The sequence below is a fragment of the Lissotriton helveticus genome, chromosome 7, assembly GCF_964261635.1.
Source record: "Lissotriton helveticus chromosome 7, aLisHel1.1, whole genome shotgun sequence".
NCBI lineage: Eukaryota > Metazoa > Chordata > Amphibia > Caudata > Salamandridae > Lissotriton > Lissotriton helveticus.
The window spans coordinates 67,205,722-67,228,337 of NC_136068.1; the positions used below are offsets into that span (position 1 = coordinate 67,205,722).

The following is a 22,616-nucleotide window of genomic DNA, read 5'->3' on the forward strand; positions in this document are numbered from 1 at the left end:
TTCTCGCTTACTTGTGCTGCTTTACGCTGTTCGTGTAACTTTATTATTTCTCTACGGATTTTCTTGTACATACTCTCCATAGCACCGACGGTCTTGTGCTTACCCTCGGCTATATTATCACTCCACCTTGTCAGGGTTCTCATTTCAGCTTGATCTTTAGACGGGTAATCTTGTTCTCTTATTAGACAATTGATCAGAAACTTTAATATCATGAGCTGGATCTCGGCTTTCCTTTGAGACATGGCCTCGCTAATACTTTCTGGATCATCCCCTGTACGGATGAAACGATATATTCTGTCTAGATCTTCTTTCATATTCGGTAAGGTGACTAGATATTCGGCTACCTTTCTTACGCGGAATGAATATAGAACCATATTATCCTCGCCTGGGACTGGATCATAGCAGCATTCGGCAAGGGATTTTCTTATTTCTGCTACAGTCTGATGTCTGGGCGTACGCTGTGACGCTTGTGCATGTAATTCGGCTGTCGTTAAACGATTACGTGGCGGCGGGGTTTGAGGAGGACCTCCTCCTGCGGCCCCTAAACTAGAGTCGTCTACTGAGGCTCTTCGTCCTGGCAGAGTTGGAAATGGAAATGTAGGCTGGACTTGTATGACGGGCTGGACCGGGGGTACCGTAACAGGTACTCCGGTGTCTGGAGGAGCGGGAAGTGCCTGATTTACAGGGACGGGCGGAGCGCGAACAGGATTTGCATATTCTGGGACTGTGTCGTCCAAATAGGATGAAATAAAAATATCAGCTGCGGTCTGTTTGTGACGTAGCTTGGTCGGAACTAATGGTGGCGGGAAATTACTGGATGCCTCTGGGGTCGCTTTTGGCAAGCCCTCGGCAAGAAGAGGGTACATACCCTTAATGAGGGCATTCCTCTGTCTGTCTGACTGTTCGGCTTTGACTTGTTCACCTATCTCGATTAATTCTTTTTCTTGTGCTCGTTCTAAGGATTCTCTACTTAATTCTGACTTTCTGATTTCTTTTTCGGTTCTTTTATGGGCTTCTTTACGCCATAACTCGATGGCATCTTTCTGTGACTGTCTGGCTTTCTTTTTCCATAATGCTTCTTCTACTCGCATGATGCACTCGGCATCCCATGTACCCGATACGGGCCATCTATACTTTTCTTCTAACTGTTTGGTATACTCTACCCATAAATCTAGATATAATATGGCGCTTATGCCATGCTTCTGATACATAAAATGACCTGGACTGTCCCTAGGCGGAACAGGAACTGCTTCTTCTAACAAACCCTTTCTAGTTTTTAGCTGACGTAATCTCGAAAAGAGAGACATTGTAAACTTGAATCGGAACACAATACAATAGACGAGGAACAATAACAATTTGGAGAACAATTCAGGCATACCACGACATTGGAAATACAGTGAACAACATCATAACATAACAGTTCGGACAGAATATTACCTGGAATACTGAGAACAGAAACACAAGAATTTCTCGAGAACGGAACAGACTAGAGTTACTGGATGCACTGCTGAAACAGTACGGAACATACCGGTCCCATAAAGTGACGCATCAAGACCCGTATCCACCTAGGTGAACACTTCGTTCGTGGGCCTGGGTACCACCAACCCACGGACCAGAGTCAATTTAGATTGACCCTGTCTAGATACTACCCCAGTAATGGTACTCACCGGGCAGCAAGAACGGAAGGCCTCGGATCGGACTGGACTACTATGACGACGGACGACGAACTTCGGACTTCAGTTACGGGTGGACCTCCGGATACCTCGGACCTTGGACTCTTGGCTTGGGCTCTGGTCGGGACTCGCCGCGTTCCTCCACCGTCTCGTTTGGATGCTGGACCGCCTCCTCCGTCTCCTCCGTGGGCCTGAGGGATACTTGAAGCAGAAATATCTGCCGGTGCGCAGAAGAGTTCCGTCACGACTGCAGAGGGTCAGGGGTCGGCGTGGCTTCACCGACGCGTGGGGAAAGGGCAAGTCCCTGTTCGGGCGCCATTATGTGGTAAATAAATAAATAATACCCTATTTTTGAATACATAAATGAATAACAGATAGCTCAATAAAATAAGAGTCAAGATTCGAGGTAGTAGGAGTTATGCAGGTTTAATACAGGATAAGGACAGGAACAGGACAACCTGCACAGGAATAGGATGGCAAGCGCTTGCCTGGGGCAGAATCAGGAATAGGGATAAGGCTAAAGGCTCTTTTTTAATAACAGTACATCAGCATATATACATAACGCAAACACATAGCATTACATTGCAGTAGGCGTAACAGTGGGTGGAGCAGAAGGCGTGACGCGTAGCAGTCGCGAAAGATAAGAGTAAAAAGAAGGTGTAACTCAGACATGTGATGCAAACGTAACAGAATATGTCATGAATGGGCGGAAACATAGGAGGGGGCTACCTAAGGAGCCGGGACCTCTAACCTGATGGTGCGCGCAAACTGGCAATGACGTGTTACGAGGAGAAGCTGGGGGCTATGAACTCTGTGCTAGGAGCAGAGACTAAAGTCTGGAGGGTCGGAGCGACATGTACCTAAACCCTATCTAGTATCTGATGTTTAGGGAACATGTTGATATAAACTAGAAGTCATGAGGGGAAAAGCTAATTGACTCTAAGACTAGAGCATGCATTTATTCTACATGTAGTGCGTGATGAAGAATATTAAATGACCATTAAATACAGTATTTCTCTTAACATGGAGCCGCATAGGCTAGACAATGACGGAAACTATTGATGCAGTTCAGTAGCTTAGGAATGCAGAGAAGGAGGACTAAACTGATAGCTGGAATCATAACATAGTCTTGGCAGACTCAGAGGCAGAGCCAAGCTGCACCGGGCACTGCGAGGCAGGAAGTAAGTGAAAGGTCGAGGATACAGGTGGGGGCTGGATCGCTCCTCAGCGAGGCTTCAGGAGACAGGAGCTGAATCTGATGTCCGGGCCCTGTTGAGGCCTGGAAACGGGGACTTTATAATGAAATAACGTGCACACTGAGAAACGTGGCAACATAGCTTTACATAGGCCTGATATTCGTAGTATTCACGAGGACTGGAAACTAGCATACTAGAGGTGGACACAACTGTAATTGCGTCATTAATCGGACATGGGGAATAACATATGCATATTGGTCATGCACACATAACATATGATGGATGACACGTAGGGACACAGAACATGGCAAAATTTACTTTTCCACAGAAGGGTATACTCAGATGTGAGTCCCTTGCTCATTGCACCATCAGGATTCAAGCAAGCCGGGCCGAAGACGCCTGAAATGGCAGAAACCGGTCCCCGGAAGCTTGTTTCCTTCCCAGTACAAGAATTGGCTTGGTAGTTTGGTTTGCCCTGTTCCCATCATGCACTGGGACAGGAACAGACTAATTTGCATATAGCCAAGTTCTGAGCTGGGATGGTGCAGTGAGCTAAAAAACGGTGATGGATCAAGCCCTGATCTTTGGACTGGGTAAGAGTGGTCTGCTTAATTCAGGCACTCTGTTCATCACCACCCCCTTTTCTGAATCATTTTGTCCACCATAAGCGTGGAAGGGTATACTCAGATGTGAGTCCCTTGCTCATTGGACCATCAGGATTCAAGCAAGCCGGGCCGAAGACGCCTGAAATGGCAGAAACCGGTCCCCGGAAGCTTGTTTCCTTCCCAGTACAAGAATTGGCTTGGTAGTTTGGTTTGCCCTGTTCCCATCATGCACTGGGACAGGAACAGACTAATTTGCATATAGCCAAGTTCTGAGCTGGGATGGTGCAGTGAGCTAAAAAACGGTGATGGATCAAGCCCTGATCTTTGGACTGGGTAAGAGTGGTCTGCTTAATTCAGGCACTCTGTTCATCACCACCCCCTTTTCTGAATCATTTTGTCCACCATAAGCGTGGAAGGGTATACTCAGATGTGAGTCCCTTGCTCATTGCACCATCAGGATTCAAGCAAGCCGGGCCGAAGACGCCTGAAATGGCAGAAACCGGTCCCCGGAAGCTTGTTTCCTTCCCAGTACAAGAATTGGCTTGGTAGTTTGGTTTGCCCTGTTCCCATCATGCACTGGGACAGGAACAGACTAATTTGCATATAGCCAAGTTCTGAGCTGGGATGGTGCAGTGAGCTAAAAAACGGTGATGGATCAAGCCCTGATCTTTGGACTGGGTAAGAGTGGTCTGCTTAATTCAGGCACTCTGTTCATCACCACCCCCTTTTCTGAATCATTTTGTCCACCATAAGCGTGGAAGGGTATACTCAGATGTGAGTCCCTTGCTCATTGCACCATCAGGATTCAAGCAAGCCGGGCCGAAGACGCCTGAAATGGCAGAAACCGGTCCCCGGAAGCTTGTTTCCTTCCCAGTACAAGAATTGGCTTGGTAGTTTGGTTTGCCCTGTTCCCATCATGCACTGGGACAGGAACAGACTAATTTGCATATAGCCAAGTTCTGAGCTGGGATGGTGCAGTGAGCTAAAAAACGGTGATGGATCAAGCCCTGATCTTTGGACTGGGTAAGAGTGGTCTGCTTAATTCAGGCACTCTGTTCATCACCACCCCCTTTTCTGAATCATTTTGTCCACCATAAGCGTGGAAGGGTATACTCAGATGTGAGTCCCTTGCTCATTGCACCATCAGGATTCAAGCAAGCCGGGCCGAAGACGCCTGAAATGGCAGAAACCGGTCCCCGGAAGCTTGTTTCCTTCCCAGTACAAGAATTGGCTTGGTAGTTTGGTTTGCCCTGTTCCCATCATGCACTGGGACAGGAACAGACTAATTTGCATATAGCCAAGTTCTGAGCTGGGATGGTGCAGTGAGCTAAAAAACGGTGATGGATCAAGCCCTGATCTTTGGACTGGGTAAGAGTGGTCTGCTTAATTCAGGCACTCTGTTCATCACCACCCCCTTTTCTGAATCATTTTGTCCACCATAAGCGTGGAAGGGTATACTCAGATGTGAGTCCCTTGCTCATTGCACCATCAGGATTCAAGCAAGCCGGGCCGAAGACGCCTGAAATGGCAGAAACCGGTCCCCGGAAGCTTGTTTCCTTCCCAGTACAAGAATTGGCTTGGTAGTTTGGTTTGCCCTGTTCCCATCATGCACTGGGACAGGAACAGACTAATTTGCATATAGCCAAGTTCTGAGCTGGGATGGTGCAGTGAGCTAAAAAACGGTGATGGATCAAGCCCTGATCTTTGGACTGGGTAAGAGTGGTCTGCTTAATTCAGGCACTCTGTTCATCACCACCCCCTTTTCTGAATCATTTTGTCCACCATAAGCGTGGAAGGGTATACTCAGATGTGAGTCCCTTGCTCATTGCACCATCAGGATTCAAGCAAGCCGGGCCGAAGACGCCTGAAATGGCAGAAACCGGTCCCCGGAAGCTTGTTTCCTTCCCAGTACAAGAATTGGCTTGGTAGTTTGGTTTGCCCTGTTCCCATCATGCACTGGGACAGGAACAGACTAATTTGCATATAGCCAAGTTCTGAGCTGGGATGGTGCAGTGAGCTAAAAAACGGTGATGGATCAAGCCCTGATCTTTGGACTGGGTAAGAGTGGTCTGCTTAATTCAGGCACTCTGTTCATCACCACCCCCTTTTCTGAATCATTTTGTCCACCATAAGCGTGGAAGGGTATACTCAGATGTGAGTCCCTTGCTCATTGCACCATCAGGATTCAAGCAAGCCGGGCCGAAGACGCCTGAAATGGCAGAAACCGGTCCCCGGAAGCTTGTTTCCTTCCCAGTACAAGAATTGGCTTGGTAGTTTGGTTTGCCCTGTTCCCATCATGCACTGGGACAGGAACAGACTAATTTGCATATAGCCAAGTTCTGAGCTGGGATGGTGCAGTGAGCTAAAAAACGGTGATGGATCAAGCCCTGATCTTTGGACTGGGTAAGAGTGGTCTGCTTAATTCAGGCACTCTGTTCATCACCACCCCCTTTTCTGATTCTATGGTTTAGAGCACTGACACTCAAAGTACGGCCCGGGGGCCGCCTGCGGCCCTCCTAACTGTCACATCCAGCCCCCAGGTTAACAAAAAAGCTTCACTCGTTCCGTCGGGTAAGAACAATTGCTTATACACTCCAGAATAAATCATAAACAGAATTTGAAGGTAGATTCAACTTTTGCACATGAGAGTGAGCTGCAACACATGAGGCCAAAAATATATGCAGTCGTAAGAATTTACTCTTTCTCAGAATCAAATTTTTCATGCGGCTGTCATCATTTCAGTATAAAAAAAGGTGACAATAAATAAAGTGAAAAAAGTGCTCAAGTGACTGTCATATATACATTGGTGAAAGCAGGACATATATTCTATTTACAAATTATACAATGGAGTAAATCTTTGATGCAGCCAGTATATCGGTCAGATAAGTGTCTCTGGTAGGGTGCGAAATTGTTTTGCAGTTTAGACCCAGAGGACCCGGTGAGACTGTACCGATATGGAACATCGACGTTTCAACCCTGACGTAAGCGTGACTAAAAAAGCGCCAATGGCGGGTCTTAAGAAAGTCTTAAAGTTAGGATTTTTCTCAGTTTAGGAGTCCCAAAGTTAGGAGCCTTACTTTACTACTCCTAAACTGAGAAAAATCCTAACTTTAAGACTTTTGGTATTCACAGAAGGCATTTAGGAGTCCTAAAGTTAGGAGTCCTAACTTCTGTGAATACCGAAATGAGTAAGTGCCTTCTGTGAATACCAAAATGGTAGTAAGTTTAGAATTTTGTCTTAAGTTAGTTCTGTGAATCGGCCCTCCAGGTTCTGAGGGACACAGGTAACCCCATTGTTATTATACATGCCCCCAGGTTAACAGCAGCAGTAGGCTGCTATTTACTTCAGAGAGCACTAACATTCAGAAAACCGTTAAATAAATGGGGACACTTTTAATTACAAGTTAAGTGAGGTAAAGGAAAATAAACAAATAAAGTATCTTCCACCATCTAACCACCCACAAAGCCCCATTCTCATTTTGCACATATCTATGTGGCCCTCAGGCTTACCACAGACTGCTGGGAAAATGTTTGCATCTATGTTTTAGAGCAGAGGGGTTGTTTGAAGTCTGGTGCCTGCAGATCATGCAGTCAGACTTATGCTTCCTGTTCTAGGGCCACGGCGCGCTGTAGTTTCCAGGACTACAAAATGTGAAGGCAAGCCATAAGGACACCAAACTACAAACAAGCCATACAGACGCCTCAGCTACCGTCCGTTTGTCGCAAAACAGTGATTACAGCTCTCACCATGTCGAGGCTGGATTACTGTAACAGTCTGTATTTTACCATTCAGGAAGGTTCAATGCAGAAGCTACAACTTTTACAGAATGCAGCTGCCAGACTGCTGTTGGGCATTCCTAAATATGCGCCAATAGCGGATGAGATACGAAAATTACACTGGCTGCCACTCAGGAAGCGCACCATGTTCAAGGCGATGTGTTTAGTACACAAGGCCCTCTACGGAGCAGGGTCGGCCTATCTAAAAGAACGCCTCTATTGGTACACGCCAAGCAGATTATTACGATCATCAGATGCCAAATTGGTGCATGTCCCATTTGTCAGAAAGGCCACCTGGGGTGGTAAAAGCTTTATGGCAAATGCAGCCAAAGCATGGAACAAGTTTCCCCTTCAGCTCAGAGCTATTTCAAAACTTTTCATCTTTTGAAAGAACTTAAAAACCTGGTTGTTTTTAGAATAGTGGACCAGGTATCTGCCTGGCTCGGTCCCTCCGGAGAGATTTCACATAGCGCCAGGACACCCATGGGTAACAGCGCGCTCTATAAATGCCACAAATAAATAAATAAATAAATCAAAGAAGTTGTGAAAATTCTGTTCCTCAAAGGCTGATGGAACGCGGTCTCTATGAACGAGATATCAGGGGCTGAACTTTGGTCCAGGACACTGAAGTGCAGGGCAGGACTGGGAACCAAAACTGGCCCTGGCAAAGTGCTCGGCCGGCCCCCACTGCAAAAATGGCCCTGTAACAAAAACGGCCCCCAGGGGCCCAAAAACAGCCCCCACCCTTGTGGCGCACCGGGGGACTGCCCGGTGCCCGCAACGGCCAGTCCTACCCTGCTGAAGTGTACCCACAAGGACTAACTGCCCATTAAAATACAAAACTGGTCCTGTCTATATTGGGGAAGGAGCAATAAAGCCTGGCTTATAACCGGCTGACTATAAAGGACATTTTGCTACATCTGAATAGGACAAATAAAAGAGTCCAATCGGTTGTACAGACAATGGTTCTAAAGAGGGACACAAATTTAGTCAAAAAAAGGTGGTCGCTATTCGTTCAATACCACCGAAATGCGTCAATGCACTGGACAGACTAAATCCATTGAGCATGTTGGCATAATTGATGAAAAAGTTTGCATTAATCAGATGCCCTTTTTGATTACACACGTGGATTAGTTTACGAATTACAAATAAGTGTATTGTCGTATATGTTCTGTCCCTTTTATTGTCTCTCTTTTTTAATCTTTTTTTATGTTTGTTCTCCCGCCACTGGACATTATATTATATATATATATATATTTGTACTGTTATAAAATACAGGCGGATTTTGTAATTGGACAATATGGGTCTTTTGACCCGTGTGAGACAATTTGACTATTTTGTGAAAGCTCTATATTTATTAAGTGTTTTTTTATGTATGAATTGATTTTTTGAAACTGTGGTGAAGTAATATTGTACATTATTTGTAATAAACATTCTGCTTTTTTCAACTAGTTGAGAATCTGTGGCGACACCAACTTTTGAGTAGGGGGCTTTAGGGTGTATACAGGAAGTATGAACGAATGTTGTATTTATTGGAGAAAAGGGTGTGAGTAATACAAATACCAAAGGGAATGTCAATTCCACATTCCAAGAATGATATGCCAGTCTTCTATTAGGATCTTGGAGTGATGTCACAATCATGTCAGGTGCATAACCCACCACTTAATGACATGATTAACAGAAATTAACATTAACAGAAATGTTTGATACACCTTGAAAATCAACCGCATGGACTCAATGGGACATGTCTTTATCTATTATGCTTCTTTAATTCTTGTTACTGTTTTCTGGGAAACAGGAAGTCGGTTTGAAGGTTTTCACGAATTCCAACATAAAAAAAACCGTCGTTTGCCAAAACTACTCTGCATATGATATGAAGTCAATGGAGCAAGACGCAGCATTGCCTGTGACGCAAGAAAAAGTCTTGGGAGGTGAGTAATGTGCCTCTTTGTTTACATTTACAAACTAAGTCATTTTTCGAGGGTGAGCACAGAAAAGATCCCCCTGCATCCTCACTGTATCCCTGATTAAAAGGTTCCCCCCTCCAGAAATGTCCTGTACTACTACATTGTATCCTTGCATGGAAGAAGGGGCTTCCCACGCACGTCACAGCATCTGAAAGCATCACTGCATTGAAGAAAGGGTACCCCAGAAAAATGAACCCTTCACTCTCACTGTATGACTGTGTGGATACAAATCACATTCCCAAGCCTTCCTATCCTGCTATCTCACAGCATCACTGCATGAAAAAGAACATCCCTACGCTTGCCTATCTTTCTACCTCACTGCATGTCAAAAGACAGCCCCCAGGCATTCCTACCCTACTATCTCACTGCATCACTGCATTAAAAAAGACCATGCCCAGGCTTTCCTATCCTTTTACCTCACTGCATCATTGCATGTCAAAAAACACACCCCCAGGCATTCCTATCCTGCTATCTCACAGCATCACTGACTTAAAAAAGACCATGCCCAGGATGTCTTATCTTCCTACATCACTGTATCACTGCATGTCAAAAAGAGCATCCCTAGGCATTCCTCTCCTGCTATCTCACTGCATCACTGCATTAAAAAAGACCATGCCTAGGCTTTCATATCTTTCTACCTCACTGCATGTTAAAAAACAACCCCCAGGCATTCCTATCCTGCTATCTCACTACACCACTGCATTTAAAATGACCATGCACAGGCACTCCTATCCTTCTACCTCACTGCATCACTGCATGTCAAAAAGAGCATCCCCAGGCATTCCTCTCTTGCTAGCTCACTGCATCACTGCATTAAAAAAGACCATGCCCAGGCTTTCCTATCTTTCTACCTCACAGCACTACTGCATGTCAAAAAGAGCATCATCAGGCATTCCTTTCCTGCTATCTCACTGCATCACTGACTTAAAAAAGACCATGCCCAGGCTTTCCTATCCTTCTACATCACTGTATCACTGCATATCAAAAAGAGCATCCCCAGGCATTCCTCTCATCCTATCTCGCTGCATCACTGCATTAAAAAAGAACATCCTCAGGCTTTCCTATCCTTCTACCTCACTGCATCACTGCATGTAAAAAACACCATCCCAGGCATTCTAATCCTGATATCTCACTACACCTCTGCATTTAAAATGACCATGCACAGTCACTCCTATCCTTCTACCTCACTGCATCACTGCATGTCAAAACAGCATCCCCGGCATGAATATCCTTCTATCTCACTGCATCACTGCATGGAGCAAAGAGCATCCCCACGCTTTCCTACTCTTCTACTTCACTTTATCAGTGCATGTCACAAAGAGCATCCCCAGGCATTTCTATCCTTCTATCTCACTGTATCACTGCAGAGAGCAAAGAGCATCCCCAGGCATTTCTATCCTTGTATCTCACTGTATCACTGCAGGGAGCAAAGAGCATCCCCAGGCATTTCTATCCTTGTATCTCACTGTATCACTGCAGGTAGCAAAGAACATGCCCAGGCATTTCTATCCTTGCATCTCACTGTTTCACTGCATGGAGCAAAGAGCATCCCCAGGCATTTCTATCCTTGTATCTCACTGTATCACTGCAGGGAGCAAAGAGCATCCCCACGCTTTCCCATCCTTCTCCCTCACTGTATCACTGCATGTAAAAAAAAGCATCCCCAGGCATTTCTATCCTTCTATCTCACTGTATCACTGCAGAGAGCAAAGAGCATCCCCAGGCATTTCTATCCTTGTATCTCACTGTATCACTGCAGGTAGCAAAGAACATGCCCAGGCATTTCTATCCTTGCATCTCACTGTTTCACTGCATGGTGCAAATAGCATCCACAGGCATTTCTATCCTTGTATCTCACTGTATCACTGCAGGGAGCAAAGAACATGCCCAGGCATTTCTATCCTTGTATCTCACTGTATCACTTCGGGGAGCAAAGAGCATCCCCAGGCATTTCTATCCTTGCATCTCACTGTTTCACTGCATGGTGCAAATAGCATCCACAGGCATTTCTATCCTTCTATCTCACTGTATCACTGCATGGAGCAAAGAGCATCCCCAGGCATTTCTATCCTTGTATCTCACTGTATCACTTCGGGGAGCAAAGAGCATCCCCAGGCATTTCTATCCTTGTATCTCACTGTATCATTGCAGGGAGCAAAGAGCATCCCCAGGAATGTCTATCCTTGTATCTCACTGCATCACTGCAGGGAGCAAAGAGCATCCCCAGGAATGTCTATCCTTGTATCTCACTGTATCATTGCAGGGAGCAAAGAGCATCCCCAGGCATTTCTATCCTTGTATCTCACTGTATCATTGCAGGCATCCCCAGGCATTTCTATCCTTGTATCTCACTGTATCATTGCAGGGAGCAAAGAGCATCCCCAGGAATGTCTATCCTTGTATCTCACTGCATCACTGCAGGGAGCAAAGAGCATCCCCAGGCATTTCTATCCTTGTATCTCACTGTATCACTGCAGGGAGCAAAGAGCATCCCCAGGCATTTCTATCCTTGTATCTCACTGTATCACTGCAGGGAGCAAAGAACATCCCCAGGCATTTCTATCCTTGTATCTCACTGTATCATTGCAGGGAGCAAAGAGCATCCCCAGGAATGTCTATCCTTGTATCTCACTGCATCACTGCAGGGAGCAAAGAGCATCCCCAGGAATGTCTATCCTTGTATCTCACTGCATCACTGCAGGGAGCAAAGAGCATCCCCAGGCATTTCTATCCTTGTATCTCACTGTATCACTGCAGGGAGCAAAGAGCATCCCCAGGCATTTCTATCCTTGTATCTCACTGTATCACTGCAGGGAGCAAAGAGCATCCCCAGGCATTTCTATCCTTGTATCTCACTGTATCACTGCATGGTGCAAATAGCATCCACAGGCATTTCCATCTGTCTATCTCGCTGTATCACTGCATGGACCAAAGAACATGCCCAGGCATTTCTATTCCCCTATAGTTCTTTTTCAGGGGTCCCCACCAATGTTCCCTCTAATTTTTTTCCTCTGTGTGCGGCAGTGTAGAGTCTCTGTGCTGCTGCAGCGGCTATGTGCGCCAGGAACCAGGCCACACGTGTGGGTGCAGCGCCAAATATCACTCCGAAATTTTGATAAAAATTGAAAAGCCGGTGCATTTCCACACATACTGCACCACATTAGGGGCCTATTATGATTGCGGAATTTCCGCATCCTCCGGGCCGGCGGAAGCCACCGCCGGCCCGGAGGATGCGGAAAAACCGCTGCGGACCCACCAAAGACCCACCGCCACATTAGGATGGCTGGTGGGTCCTGGTTTCCGCCCGCCGCTTTTCCGCCACGGTTGGCTTACAACCGCGGCGGAAAAGCTCTAATATGGTGGCGGTGTCTCTCAGACACCGTCCGCCATATTAGGATTGCTGCCAAGATATGCTTTTCCGCGGCGGGTTTACTGCCATTGAAAAGCATACGGATCTTCACTGCAGGGGCCCGTTGTGGGCCCCCTAGGTGAAGGGGGGTGGGGGGTGCACATGGGGGGTACCTATGGTACCCCCCTGCATTTGTATGCAGAAAGCGGCAGGTACCGCGCGGTGCCTGCCACTTTCTACATGCAAATGCAATGCGTGCATTTTTAACATTGCTGCGGGTGCAGCTTGAAGCTGCACCCGCCGCAATGTTAAAAATAGAGGATGTGACCGCCAGGATGGCGGTCACATCCTAATAGAACAGGAGGGAACGCCGCAGCCCATGCGGACGTTCCCTCATCCTCGGTGATCGCGGACGGACTCAAGTCCGTCCGCGATCATAATCGGCCCCTAAGGGTCTCAAGGCAGGTTTCCAATTTGGATACACACACCATGACATGAATTGGTTATACAGGCAAGTACACTTCGAGTTTAGAACAAAATACATACATACATACATAAATAAATAAACACATACATACATACAAATAGATAACAATGCACCGGAAATTTTCCAAATCTGGACAAAGCATGTGCATCGTAGAGATAAGAATAATAAACGTGAATGATTAATATATAAATGTAAAGTAAAAAAAATAAATCAAACACGAGCTCTCATCAACAGGGAATGTTTTTTTCCATATTTACTTTTCTTCCCATAGCCCTGACATTGTTTGCTATGTTTGGTAAAAGCCAACCATTGGGGTCTTGTCAATTATCTTATAACAAGGAGTCCGAATATGTATTGACAAAGCCAAGCTAACATATACAAAATACAAGCATGCATGCTGTCCTCTTGTTAACCCTTTAAATTGGGCGTATTCTTTTTGCCAGTGCTTGTTTTCCGTTGTAATGGCCTCGGTTTTGGAAGTAGGGGTATATACTTAACTTCAAAACATTCTTCACAAGCCTCACATAGTTTGCCATTAATTGGCAGACCGAAGTAATTCTTCCTAATATTGAAGAAAATGCAAGCAGAAAACATTTCCTGTATGGTAGGAAGTTAAAGTATAGATCTGTTGTATTAACTTTGTTTCAGCCTTTCTGCTATGGTGGTTTTGCGTTTCAAAAGCTTTGACTTCTGTGCTTGCTGTGCTATTGAGTAAAAAAAAAAAAACCTTTCACTTCACTGTTTATTGGTGGCTGGAACTTGCTTTCACCCAGTGCTTGAAATGGAAAAACAGAAGTGCAGGTACTCTGTAGCAGAGTACCTGCTTGTTTCTGAGAAGTGCCAGTACTTTCCAATTAAAAGTATAGCCATTGATATTTATTTTTCCCTACTTTTGCTTCATTTCATGTTTTTTGCTTGAGTCCTTGGTTTTACTCTTGTTTCGCCAATTTAATGTTGCGTTTATTTTACCCAACCTCCTTTTTTCTTTTCTAATTCGTCATTTCAGTTACTTGTTCTTCCATGTTTTCTCCTTTGCTTCCCCAGTTTTTATTTCTTTTTTGACATTTGTCACTTGAATTTGTATTCATTTTATTTTCCTATTCTTGATTTCCTGTTTTGTGCCACCTATTTTTGTATATATATTACGTTCAGTGTTCTGTCATTTGTTGTATTACTTTTCTCAAAAATTGCCTACATTTATTTTGAGTTCCCGCCGTTGTTTTTTTTTAAGTATATATGGGGCCAGATGTAGGTAGCCAAATACCGGTCGGTAACGGCCGATTTCGGCCGTTACCGACCGGTATTTGGCTTTTGAGATGTAGGTGGGTCGGAATTTACAGAATCGGTATATTTACCGATTCTGTAAATTTACCACTTCGGTATTTTACCAAATCGGTAAACATACTGATTCTGTAAATCCATATGTAGATGACACTCCTGAGAGTGCCACAGGCCCTTAAGAGTCGGTATTTTACCACCCAATCCTATTGGGTGGTAAAATACCGAATTCAGGTGTGCATGCACATCTGTGCATGCACACCTGTGCAATATGACACACAGACATGCCCTTAGGGACACAAGCCTGTAGTTGGGGGGCTAGAGGGTGTCAAAGTGACACCCCCTGCACCCTTGCAGGATTCGGTATTTACCGATTCTGTAAATACCGATTCTGTATTTCCCATTGATTCCTATGGGCTTCAAGGCCCATAGGAATCAATGTGAAATACAGATTCGGTATTTACAGAATCGGTAAATACCGACTCTTACAGAATCGGTAATTTTTTACCTACATCTGCCTCCTTCAAATTTACCGACTCTTAAATACCGATTCGGTATGGGTCGGTATTTAAGAGTCGGTAAATCGAAATTACCTACATCTGGCCCCTAGTGTCTATGTATAGTGCCATCCATGCCACAAAGCAACTGAGCTCTTTGAAAATGTGGGAGTATGTGGAGAAATAGAGGGAAGGGGTGTAGGATGAGATGAAGGTAAAGCAGAAACAAGTACCAGCTAATGGCCGTCATGCAATAGGTTTTAAGTGGGTGAAGTACCTCTTCAGTCTTTTTTGGTACTTAACCTTTTCTTTGGGTGCCCTTTTTGCTTTGTTAATTTTCTTCATCGCTTGTTTTCTTCTATACAGCTTTTGTTTGCCCCCTATTTATAATGATTGTATATGGTTTTTCTTTTTCTGTTTGTCTATGGTTGTTTGTTGAGTCTCTTTTCTTGATGCTAACACTTGATGATCGAGCAATTCCTACTCTCGCAGTTCATGTGTTACTTAGTCGTGCTTTTAAGTGTCTCCTGAAATGAAACCAGCTCCGCTGAGCCCGGAGATGCGGGTTCAGACATTTCCAGGGTCTTGAAGGATGAACATCCATTTTTACAAGATGGACGCTCTGAACAGTGTGCACTTGCAATGAACTTAGTATTGAGCGAGAAATCATGAACTACATGAACCATCATGCAAGAGGTAATTACGTTGGGGCATGTCAGCGGTGCGCTCCCACCCCCTAATAGTTTAAAAATGGCTCCCACGAGCCGACGAGCTGACAAACTCTGGAGCTTGCGCCGCATGCTGTGAGTGGAACTGGTCCTGAGAGATGACGGCAGCACGCCCTGCAACCTATGAACTTTTTTTTGTCTTTTCCCAACTGACGATTGAGGAATCATGAAACACGTGTCTAGGGATACGAATTGGAAATTAATAATGCAGCACTGGCTATGAACACTTTGAACTTAGTATTGAGCGAGAAATCATGAACTACATGAACCATCATGCAAGAGGTAATTACGTTGGGGCATGTCAGAGTGCGCTCCCACCCCCTAATAGTTTAAAAATGGCTCCCACGAGCCGGCGAGCTGACGAGCTCTGGAGCTTGCGCCGCATGCTGTGAGTGGAACTGGTCCTGAGAGATGACGGCAGCACGCCCTGCAACCTATGAACTTTTTTTGTCTTTTCCCTACTGACGATTGAGGAATCATGAAACACGTGTCTAGGGATATGAATTGGAAATGAATAATGCAGCACTGGCTATGAACACTTTGAACTTAGTATTGAGCTAGAAATCATGAACTACAGTAACCATCATGCAAGAGGTAATTACGTTGGGGCATGTCAGCGGTGCGCTCCCACCCCCTAATAGTTTAAAAATGGCTCCCACGAGCCGACGAGCTGACGAGCTCTGGAGCTTGCGCCGCATACTGTGAATGGAACTGGTCCTGAGAGATGACGGCAGCACGCCCTGCAACCTATGAACTTTTTTTGTCTTTTCCCTACTGACGATTGAGGAATCATGAAACACGTGTCTAGGGATACGAATTGGAAATTAATAATGCAGCACTGGCTATGAACACTTTGAACTTAGTATTGAGCTAGAAATCATGAACTACATGAACCATCATGCAAGAGGTAATTACGTTGGGGCATGTCAGCGGTGCGCTCCCACCCCCTAATAGTTTAAAAATGGCTCCCACGAGCCGACGAGCTGACGAGCTCTGAAGCTTGCGCCGCATGCTGTGAGTGGAACTGGTCCTGAGAGATGACGGCAGCACGCCCTGCAACCTATGAACTTTTTTTTGTCTTTTTCCTACTGACGATTGAGGAATCATGAAACACGTGTCTAGGGACACGAATTGGAAATTAATAATGCAGCACTAGCTATGAACACTTTGAACTTAGTATTGAGCGAGAAATCATGAACTACATGAACCATCATGCAAGAGGTAATTACCTTGAGGCATGTCAGAGGTGCGCTCCCACCCCCTAATAGTTTAAAAATGGTCCCACGAGCCGGCGAGCTGACGAGCTCTGGAGCTTGCGCCGCATGCTGTGAGTGGAACTGGTCCTGAGAGATGACGGCAGCACGCCCTGCAACCTATGAACTTTTTTTGTCTTTTCCCTACTGACGATTGAGGAATCATGAAACACGTGTCTAGGGATATGAATTGGAAATTAATAATGCAGCACTGGCTATGAACACTTTGAACTTAGTATTGAGCTAGAAATCATGAACTACATGAACCATCATGCAAGAGGTAATTACGTTGGGGCATGTCAGCGGTGCGCTCCCACCCCCTAATAGTTTAAAAATGGCTCCCACGAGCCGACGAGCTGACGAGCTCCGGAGCTTGCGCCGCATGCTGTGAGTGGAACTGGTCCTGAGAGATGACGGCAGCACGCCCTGCAACCTATGAACTTTTTTTGTCTTTTCCCTACTGACGATTGAGGAATCATGAAACACGTGTCTAGGGATACGAATTGGAAATTAATAATGCAGCACTGGCTATGAACACTTTGAACTTAGTATTGAGCGAGAAATCATGAACTACATGAACCATCATGCAAGAGGTAATTACGTTGGGGCATGTCAGCGATGCGCTCCCACCCCCTAATAGTTTAAAAATGGCTCCCACGAGCCGACGAGCTGTCGAGCTCTGGAGCTTGCGCCGCATGCTGTGAGTGGAACTGGTCCTGAGAGATGACGGCAGCACGCCCTGCAACCTATGAACTTTTTTTGTCTTTTCCCTACTGACGATTGAGGAATCATGAAACACGTGTCTAAGGATACGAATTGGAAATTAATAATGCAGCACTGGCTATGAACACTTTGAACTTAGTATTGAGCTAGAAATCATGAACTACATGAATTATCATGCAAGAGGTAATTACGTTGGGGCATGTCAGCGGGGCGCTCCCACCCCCTAATAGTTTAAAAATGGCTCCCACGAGCCGACGAGCTGACAAGCTCTGAAGCTTGCGCCGCATGCTGTGAGTGGAACTGGTCCTGAGAGATGACGGCAGCACGCCCTGCAACCTATGAACTTTTTTTTGTCTTTTCCCAACTGACGATTGAGGAATCATGAAACACGTGTCTAGGGATACGAATTGGAAATTATTAATGCAGCACTGGCTATGAACACTTTGAACTTAGTATTGAGCGAGAAATCATGAACTACATGAACCATCATGCAAGAGGTAATTACGTTGGGGCATGTCAGAGGTGCGCTCCCACCCCCTAATAGTTTAAAAATGGCTCCCACGAGCCGGCGAGCTGACGAGCTCTGGAGCTTGCGCCGCATGCTGTGAGTGGAACTGGTCCTGAGAGATGACGGCAGCACGCCCTGCAACCTATGAACTTTTTTTGTCTTTTCCCTACTGACGATTGAGGAATCATGAAACACGTATCTAGGGATATGAATTGGAAATTAATAATGCAGCACTGGCTATGAACACTTTGAACTTAGTATTGAGCTAGAAATCATGAACTACATGAACCATCATGCAAGAGGTAATTACGTTGGGGCATGTCAGCGGTGCGCTCCCACCCACTAATAGTTTAAAAATGGTTCCCACGAGCCGACGAGCTGACGAGCTCTGGAGCTTGCGCCGCATGCAGTGAATGGAACTGGTCCTGAGAGATGACGGCAGCACGCCCTGCAACCTATGAACTTTTTTTGTCTTTTCCCTACTGACGATTGAGGAATCATGAAACACGTGTCTAGGGATACGAATTGGAAATTAATAATGCAGCACTGGCTATGAACACTTTGAACTTAGTATTGAGCTAGAAATCATGAACTACATGAACCATCATGCAAGAGGTAATTACGTTGGGGCATGTCAGCGGTGCGCTCCCACCCCCTAATAGTTTAAAAATGGCTCCCACGAGCCGACGAGCTGACGAGCTCTGAAGCTTGCGCCGCATGCTGTGAGTGGAACTGGTCCTGAGAGATGACGGCAGCACGCCCTGCAACCTATGAACTTTTTTTTGTCTTTTTCCTACTGACGATTGAGGAATCATGAAACACGTGTCTAGGGACACGAATTGGAAATTAATAATGCAGCACTGGCTATGAACACTTTGAACTTAGTATTGAGCTAGAAATCATGAACTACATGAACCATCATGCAAGAGGTAATTACGTTGGGGCATGTCAGCGGTGCGCTCCCACCCCCTAATAGTTTAAAAATGGCTCCCACGAGCCGACGAGCTGACGAGCTCCGGAGCTTGCGCCGCATGCTGTGAGTGGAACTGGTCCTGAGAGATGACGGCAGCACGCCCTGCAACCTATGAACTTTTTTTGTCTTTTCCCTACTGACGATTGAGGAATCATGAAACACGTGTCTAGGGATACGAATTGGAAATTAATAATGCAGCACTGGCTATGAACACTTTGAATTTAGTATTGAGCGAGAAATCATGAACTACATGAACCATCATGCAAGAGGTAATTACGTTGGGGCATGTCAGCGATGCGCTCCCACCCCCTAATAGTTTAAAAATGGCTCCCACGAGCCGACGAGCTGACGAGCTCTGGAGCTTGCGCCGCATGCTGTGAGTGGAACTGGTCCTGAGAGATGACGGCAGCACGCCCTGCAACCTATGAACTTTTTTTGTCTTTTCCCTACTGACGATTGAGGAATCATGAAACACGTGTCTAGGGATACGAATTGGAAATTAATAATGCAGCACTGGCTATGAACACTTTGAACTTAGTATTGAGTTAGAAATCATGAACTACATGAACCATCATGCAAGAGGTAATTACGTTGGGGCATGTCAGCGGTGCGCTCCCACCCCCTAATAGTTTAAAAATGGCTCCCACGAGCTGACGAGCTCTGGAGCTTGCGCCGCATGCTGTGAGTGGAACTGGTCCTGAGAGATGACGGCAGCACGCCCTGCAACCTATGAACTTTTTTTTGTCTTTTTCCTACTGACGATTGAGGAATCATGAAACACGTGTCTAGGGACACGAATTGGAAATTAATAATGCAGCACTGGCTATGAACACTTTGAACTTAGTATTGAGCGAGAAATCATGAACTACATGAACCATCATGCAAGAGGTAATTACCTTGAGGCATGTCAGAGGTGCGCTCCCACCCCCTAATAGTTTAAAAATGGTCCCACGAGCCGGCGAGCTGACGAGCTCTGGAGCTTGCGCCGCATGCTGTGAGTGGAACTGGTCCTGAGAGATGACGGCAGCACGCCCTGCAACCTATGAACTTTTTTTGTCTTTTCCCTACTGACGATTGAGGAATCATGAAACACGTGTCTAGGGATATGAATTGGAAATTAATAATGCAGCACTGGCTATGAACACTTTGAACTTAGTATTGAGCTAGAAATCATGAACTACATGAACCATCATGCAAGAGGTAATTACGTTGGGGCATGTCAGCGGTGCGCTCCCACCCCCTAATAGTTTAAAAATGGCTCCCACGAGCCGACGAGCTGACGAGCTCTGGAGCTTGCACCGCATGCTGTGAGTGGAACTGGTCCTGAGAGATGACGGCAGCACGCCCTGCAACCTATGAACTTTTTTTGTCTTTTCCCTACTGACGATTGAGGAATCATGAAACACGTGTCTAGGGATACGAATTGGAAATTAATAATGCAGCACTGGCTATGAACACTTTGAACTTAGTATTGAGCGAGAAATCATGAACTATATGAACCATCATGCAAGAGGTAATTACGTTGGGGCATGTCAGCGATGCGCTCCCACCCCCTAATAGTTTAAAAATGGCTCCCACGAGCCGACGAGCTGACGAGCTCTGGAGCTTGCACCGCATGCTGTGAGTGGAACTGGTCCTGAGAGATGACGGCAGCACGCCCTGCAACCTATGAACTTTTTTTGTCTTTTCCCTACTGACGATTGAGGAATCATGAAACACGTGTGTAGGGATACGAATTGGAAATTAATAATGCAGCACTGGCTATGAACACTTTGAACTTAGTATTGAGCGAGAAATTATGAACTACATGAACCATCATGCAAGAGGTAATTACGTTGGGGCATGTCAGCGGTGCGCTCCCACCCCCTAATAGTTTAAAAATGGCTCCCACGAGCCGACGAGCTGACGAGCTCTGGAGCTTGCGCCGCATGCTGTGAGTGGAACTGGTCCTGAGAGATGACGACAGCACGCCCTGCAACCTATGAACTTTTTTTGTCTGTTCCCTACTGACGATTGACAAATCATGAAACACGTGTCTAGGGATACGAATTGAAAATTAATAATGCAGCACTGGCTATGAACACTTTGAACTTAGTATTGAGCGAGAAATCATGAACTACATGAACCATCATGCAAGAGGTAATTACGTTGGGGCATGTCAGCGGTGCGCTCCCACCCCCTAATAGTTTAAAAATGGCTCCCACGAGCCGACGAGCTGACGAGCTCTGGAGCTTGCGCCGCATGCTGTGAGTGGAACTGGTCCTGAGAGATGACGGCAGCATGCCCTGCAGCCTATGAATTTTTTTTGTCTTTTACCTACTGACGATTGAGGAATCATGAAACACGTGTCTAGGGATACGAATTGGAAATTATTAATGCAGCACTGGCTATGAACACTTTGAACTTAGTATTGAGCGAGAAATCATGAACTACATGAACCATCATGCAAGAGGTAATTACGTTGGGGCATGTCAGCGGTGCGCTCCCACCCCCTAATAGTTTAAAAATGGCTCCCACGAGCCGACGAGCTGACGAGCTCTGGAGCTTGCGCCGCATGCTGTGAGTGGAACTGGTCCTGAGAGATGACGGCAGCATGCCCTGCAGCCTATGAATTTTTTTTGTCTTTTACCTACTGACGATTGAGGAATCATGAAACACATGTCTAGGGATACGAATTGGAAATTAATAATGCAGCACTGGCTATGAACACTTTGAACTTAGTATTGAGCTAGAAATCATGAACTACATGAACCATCATGCAAGAGGTAATTACGTTGGGGCATGTCAGCGGTGCGCTCCCACCCCCTAATAGTTTAAAAATGGCTCCCACGAGCCGACGAGCTGACGAGCTCTGAAGCTTGCGCCGCATGCTGTGAGTGGAACTGGTCCTGAGAGATGACGGCAGCACGCCCTGCAACCTATGAACTTTTTTTTGTCTTTTTCCTACTGACGATTGAGGAATCATGAAACACGTGTCTAGGGACACGAATTGGAAATTAATAATGCAGCACTGGCTATGAACACTTTGAACTTAGTATTGAGCTAGAAATCATGAACTACATGAACCATCATGCAAGAGGTAATTACGTTGGGGCATGTCAGCGGTGCGCTCCCACCCCCTAATAGTTTAAAAATGGCTCCCACGAGCCGACGAGCTGACGAGCTCCGGAGCTTGCGCCGCATGCTGTGAGTGGAACTGGTCCTGAGAGATGACGGCAGCACGCCCTGCAACCTATGAACTTTTTTTGTCTTTTCCCTACTGACGATTGAGGAATCATGAAACACGTGTCTAGGGATACGAATTGGAAATTAATAATGCAGCACTGGCTATGAACACTTTGAATTTAGTATTGAGCGAGAAATCATGAACTACATGAACCATCATGCAAGAGGTAATTACGTTGGGGCATGTCAGCGATGCGCTCCCACCCCCTAATAGTTTAAAAATGGCTCCCACGAGCCGACGAGCTGACGAGCTCTGGAGCTTGCGCCGCATGCTGTGAGTGGAACTGGTCCTGAGAGATGACGGCAGCACGCCCTGCAACCTATGAACTTTTTTTGTCTTTTCCCTACTGACGATTGAGGAATCATGAAACACGTGT

At 45.8% G+C, this 22,616-nt stretch overlaps 1 protein-coding gene across 1 annotated transcript in view; it reads left to right on the top strand.

Annotated features, from left to right (window-relative positions):
- Positions 1-22,616, top strand: part of LOC144768928 (alpha-2-macroglobulin-like protein 1) — a 451,046-nt gene that overhangs the window by 251,121 nt on the left and 177,309 nt on the right. The window contains exon 17 of the mRNA XM_078652935.1: positions 9,050-9,182. Within this exon, the coding sequence (XP_078509061.1) occupies positions 9,050-9,182 (133 nt within the window). The remainder of the gene's footprint in view (positions 1-9,049; positions 9,183-22,616) is intronic.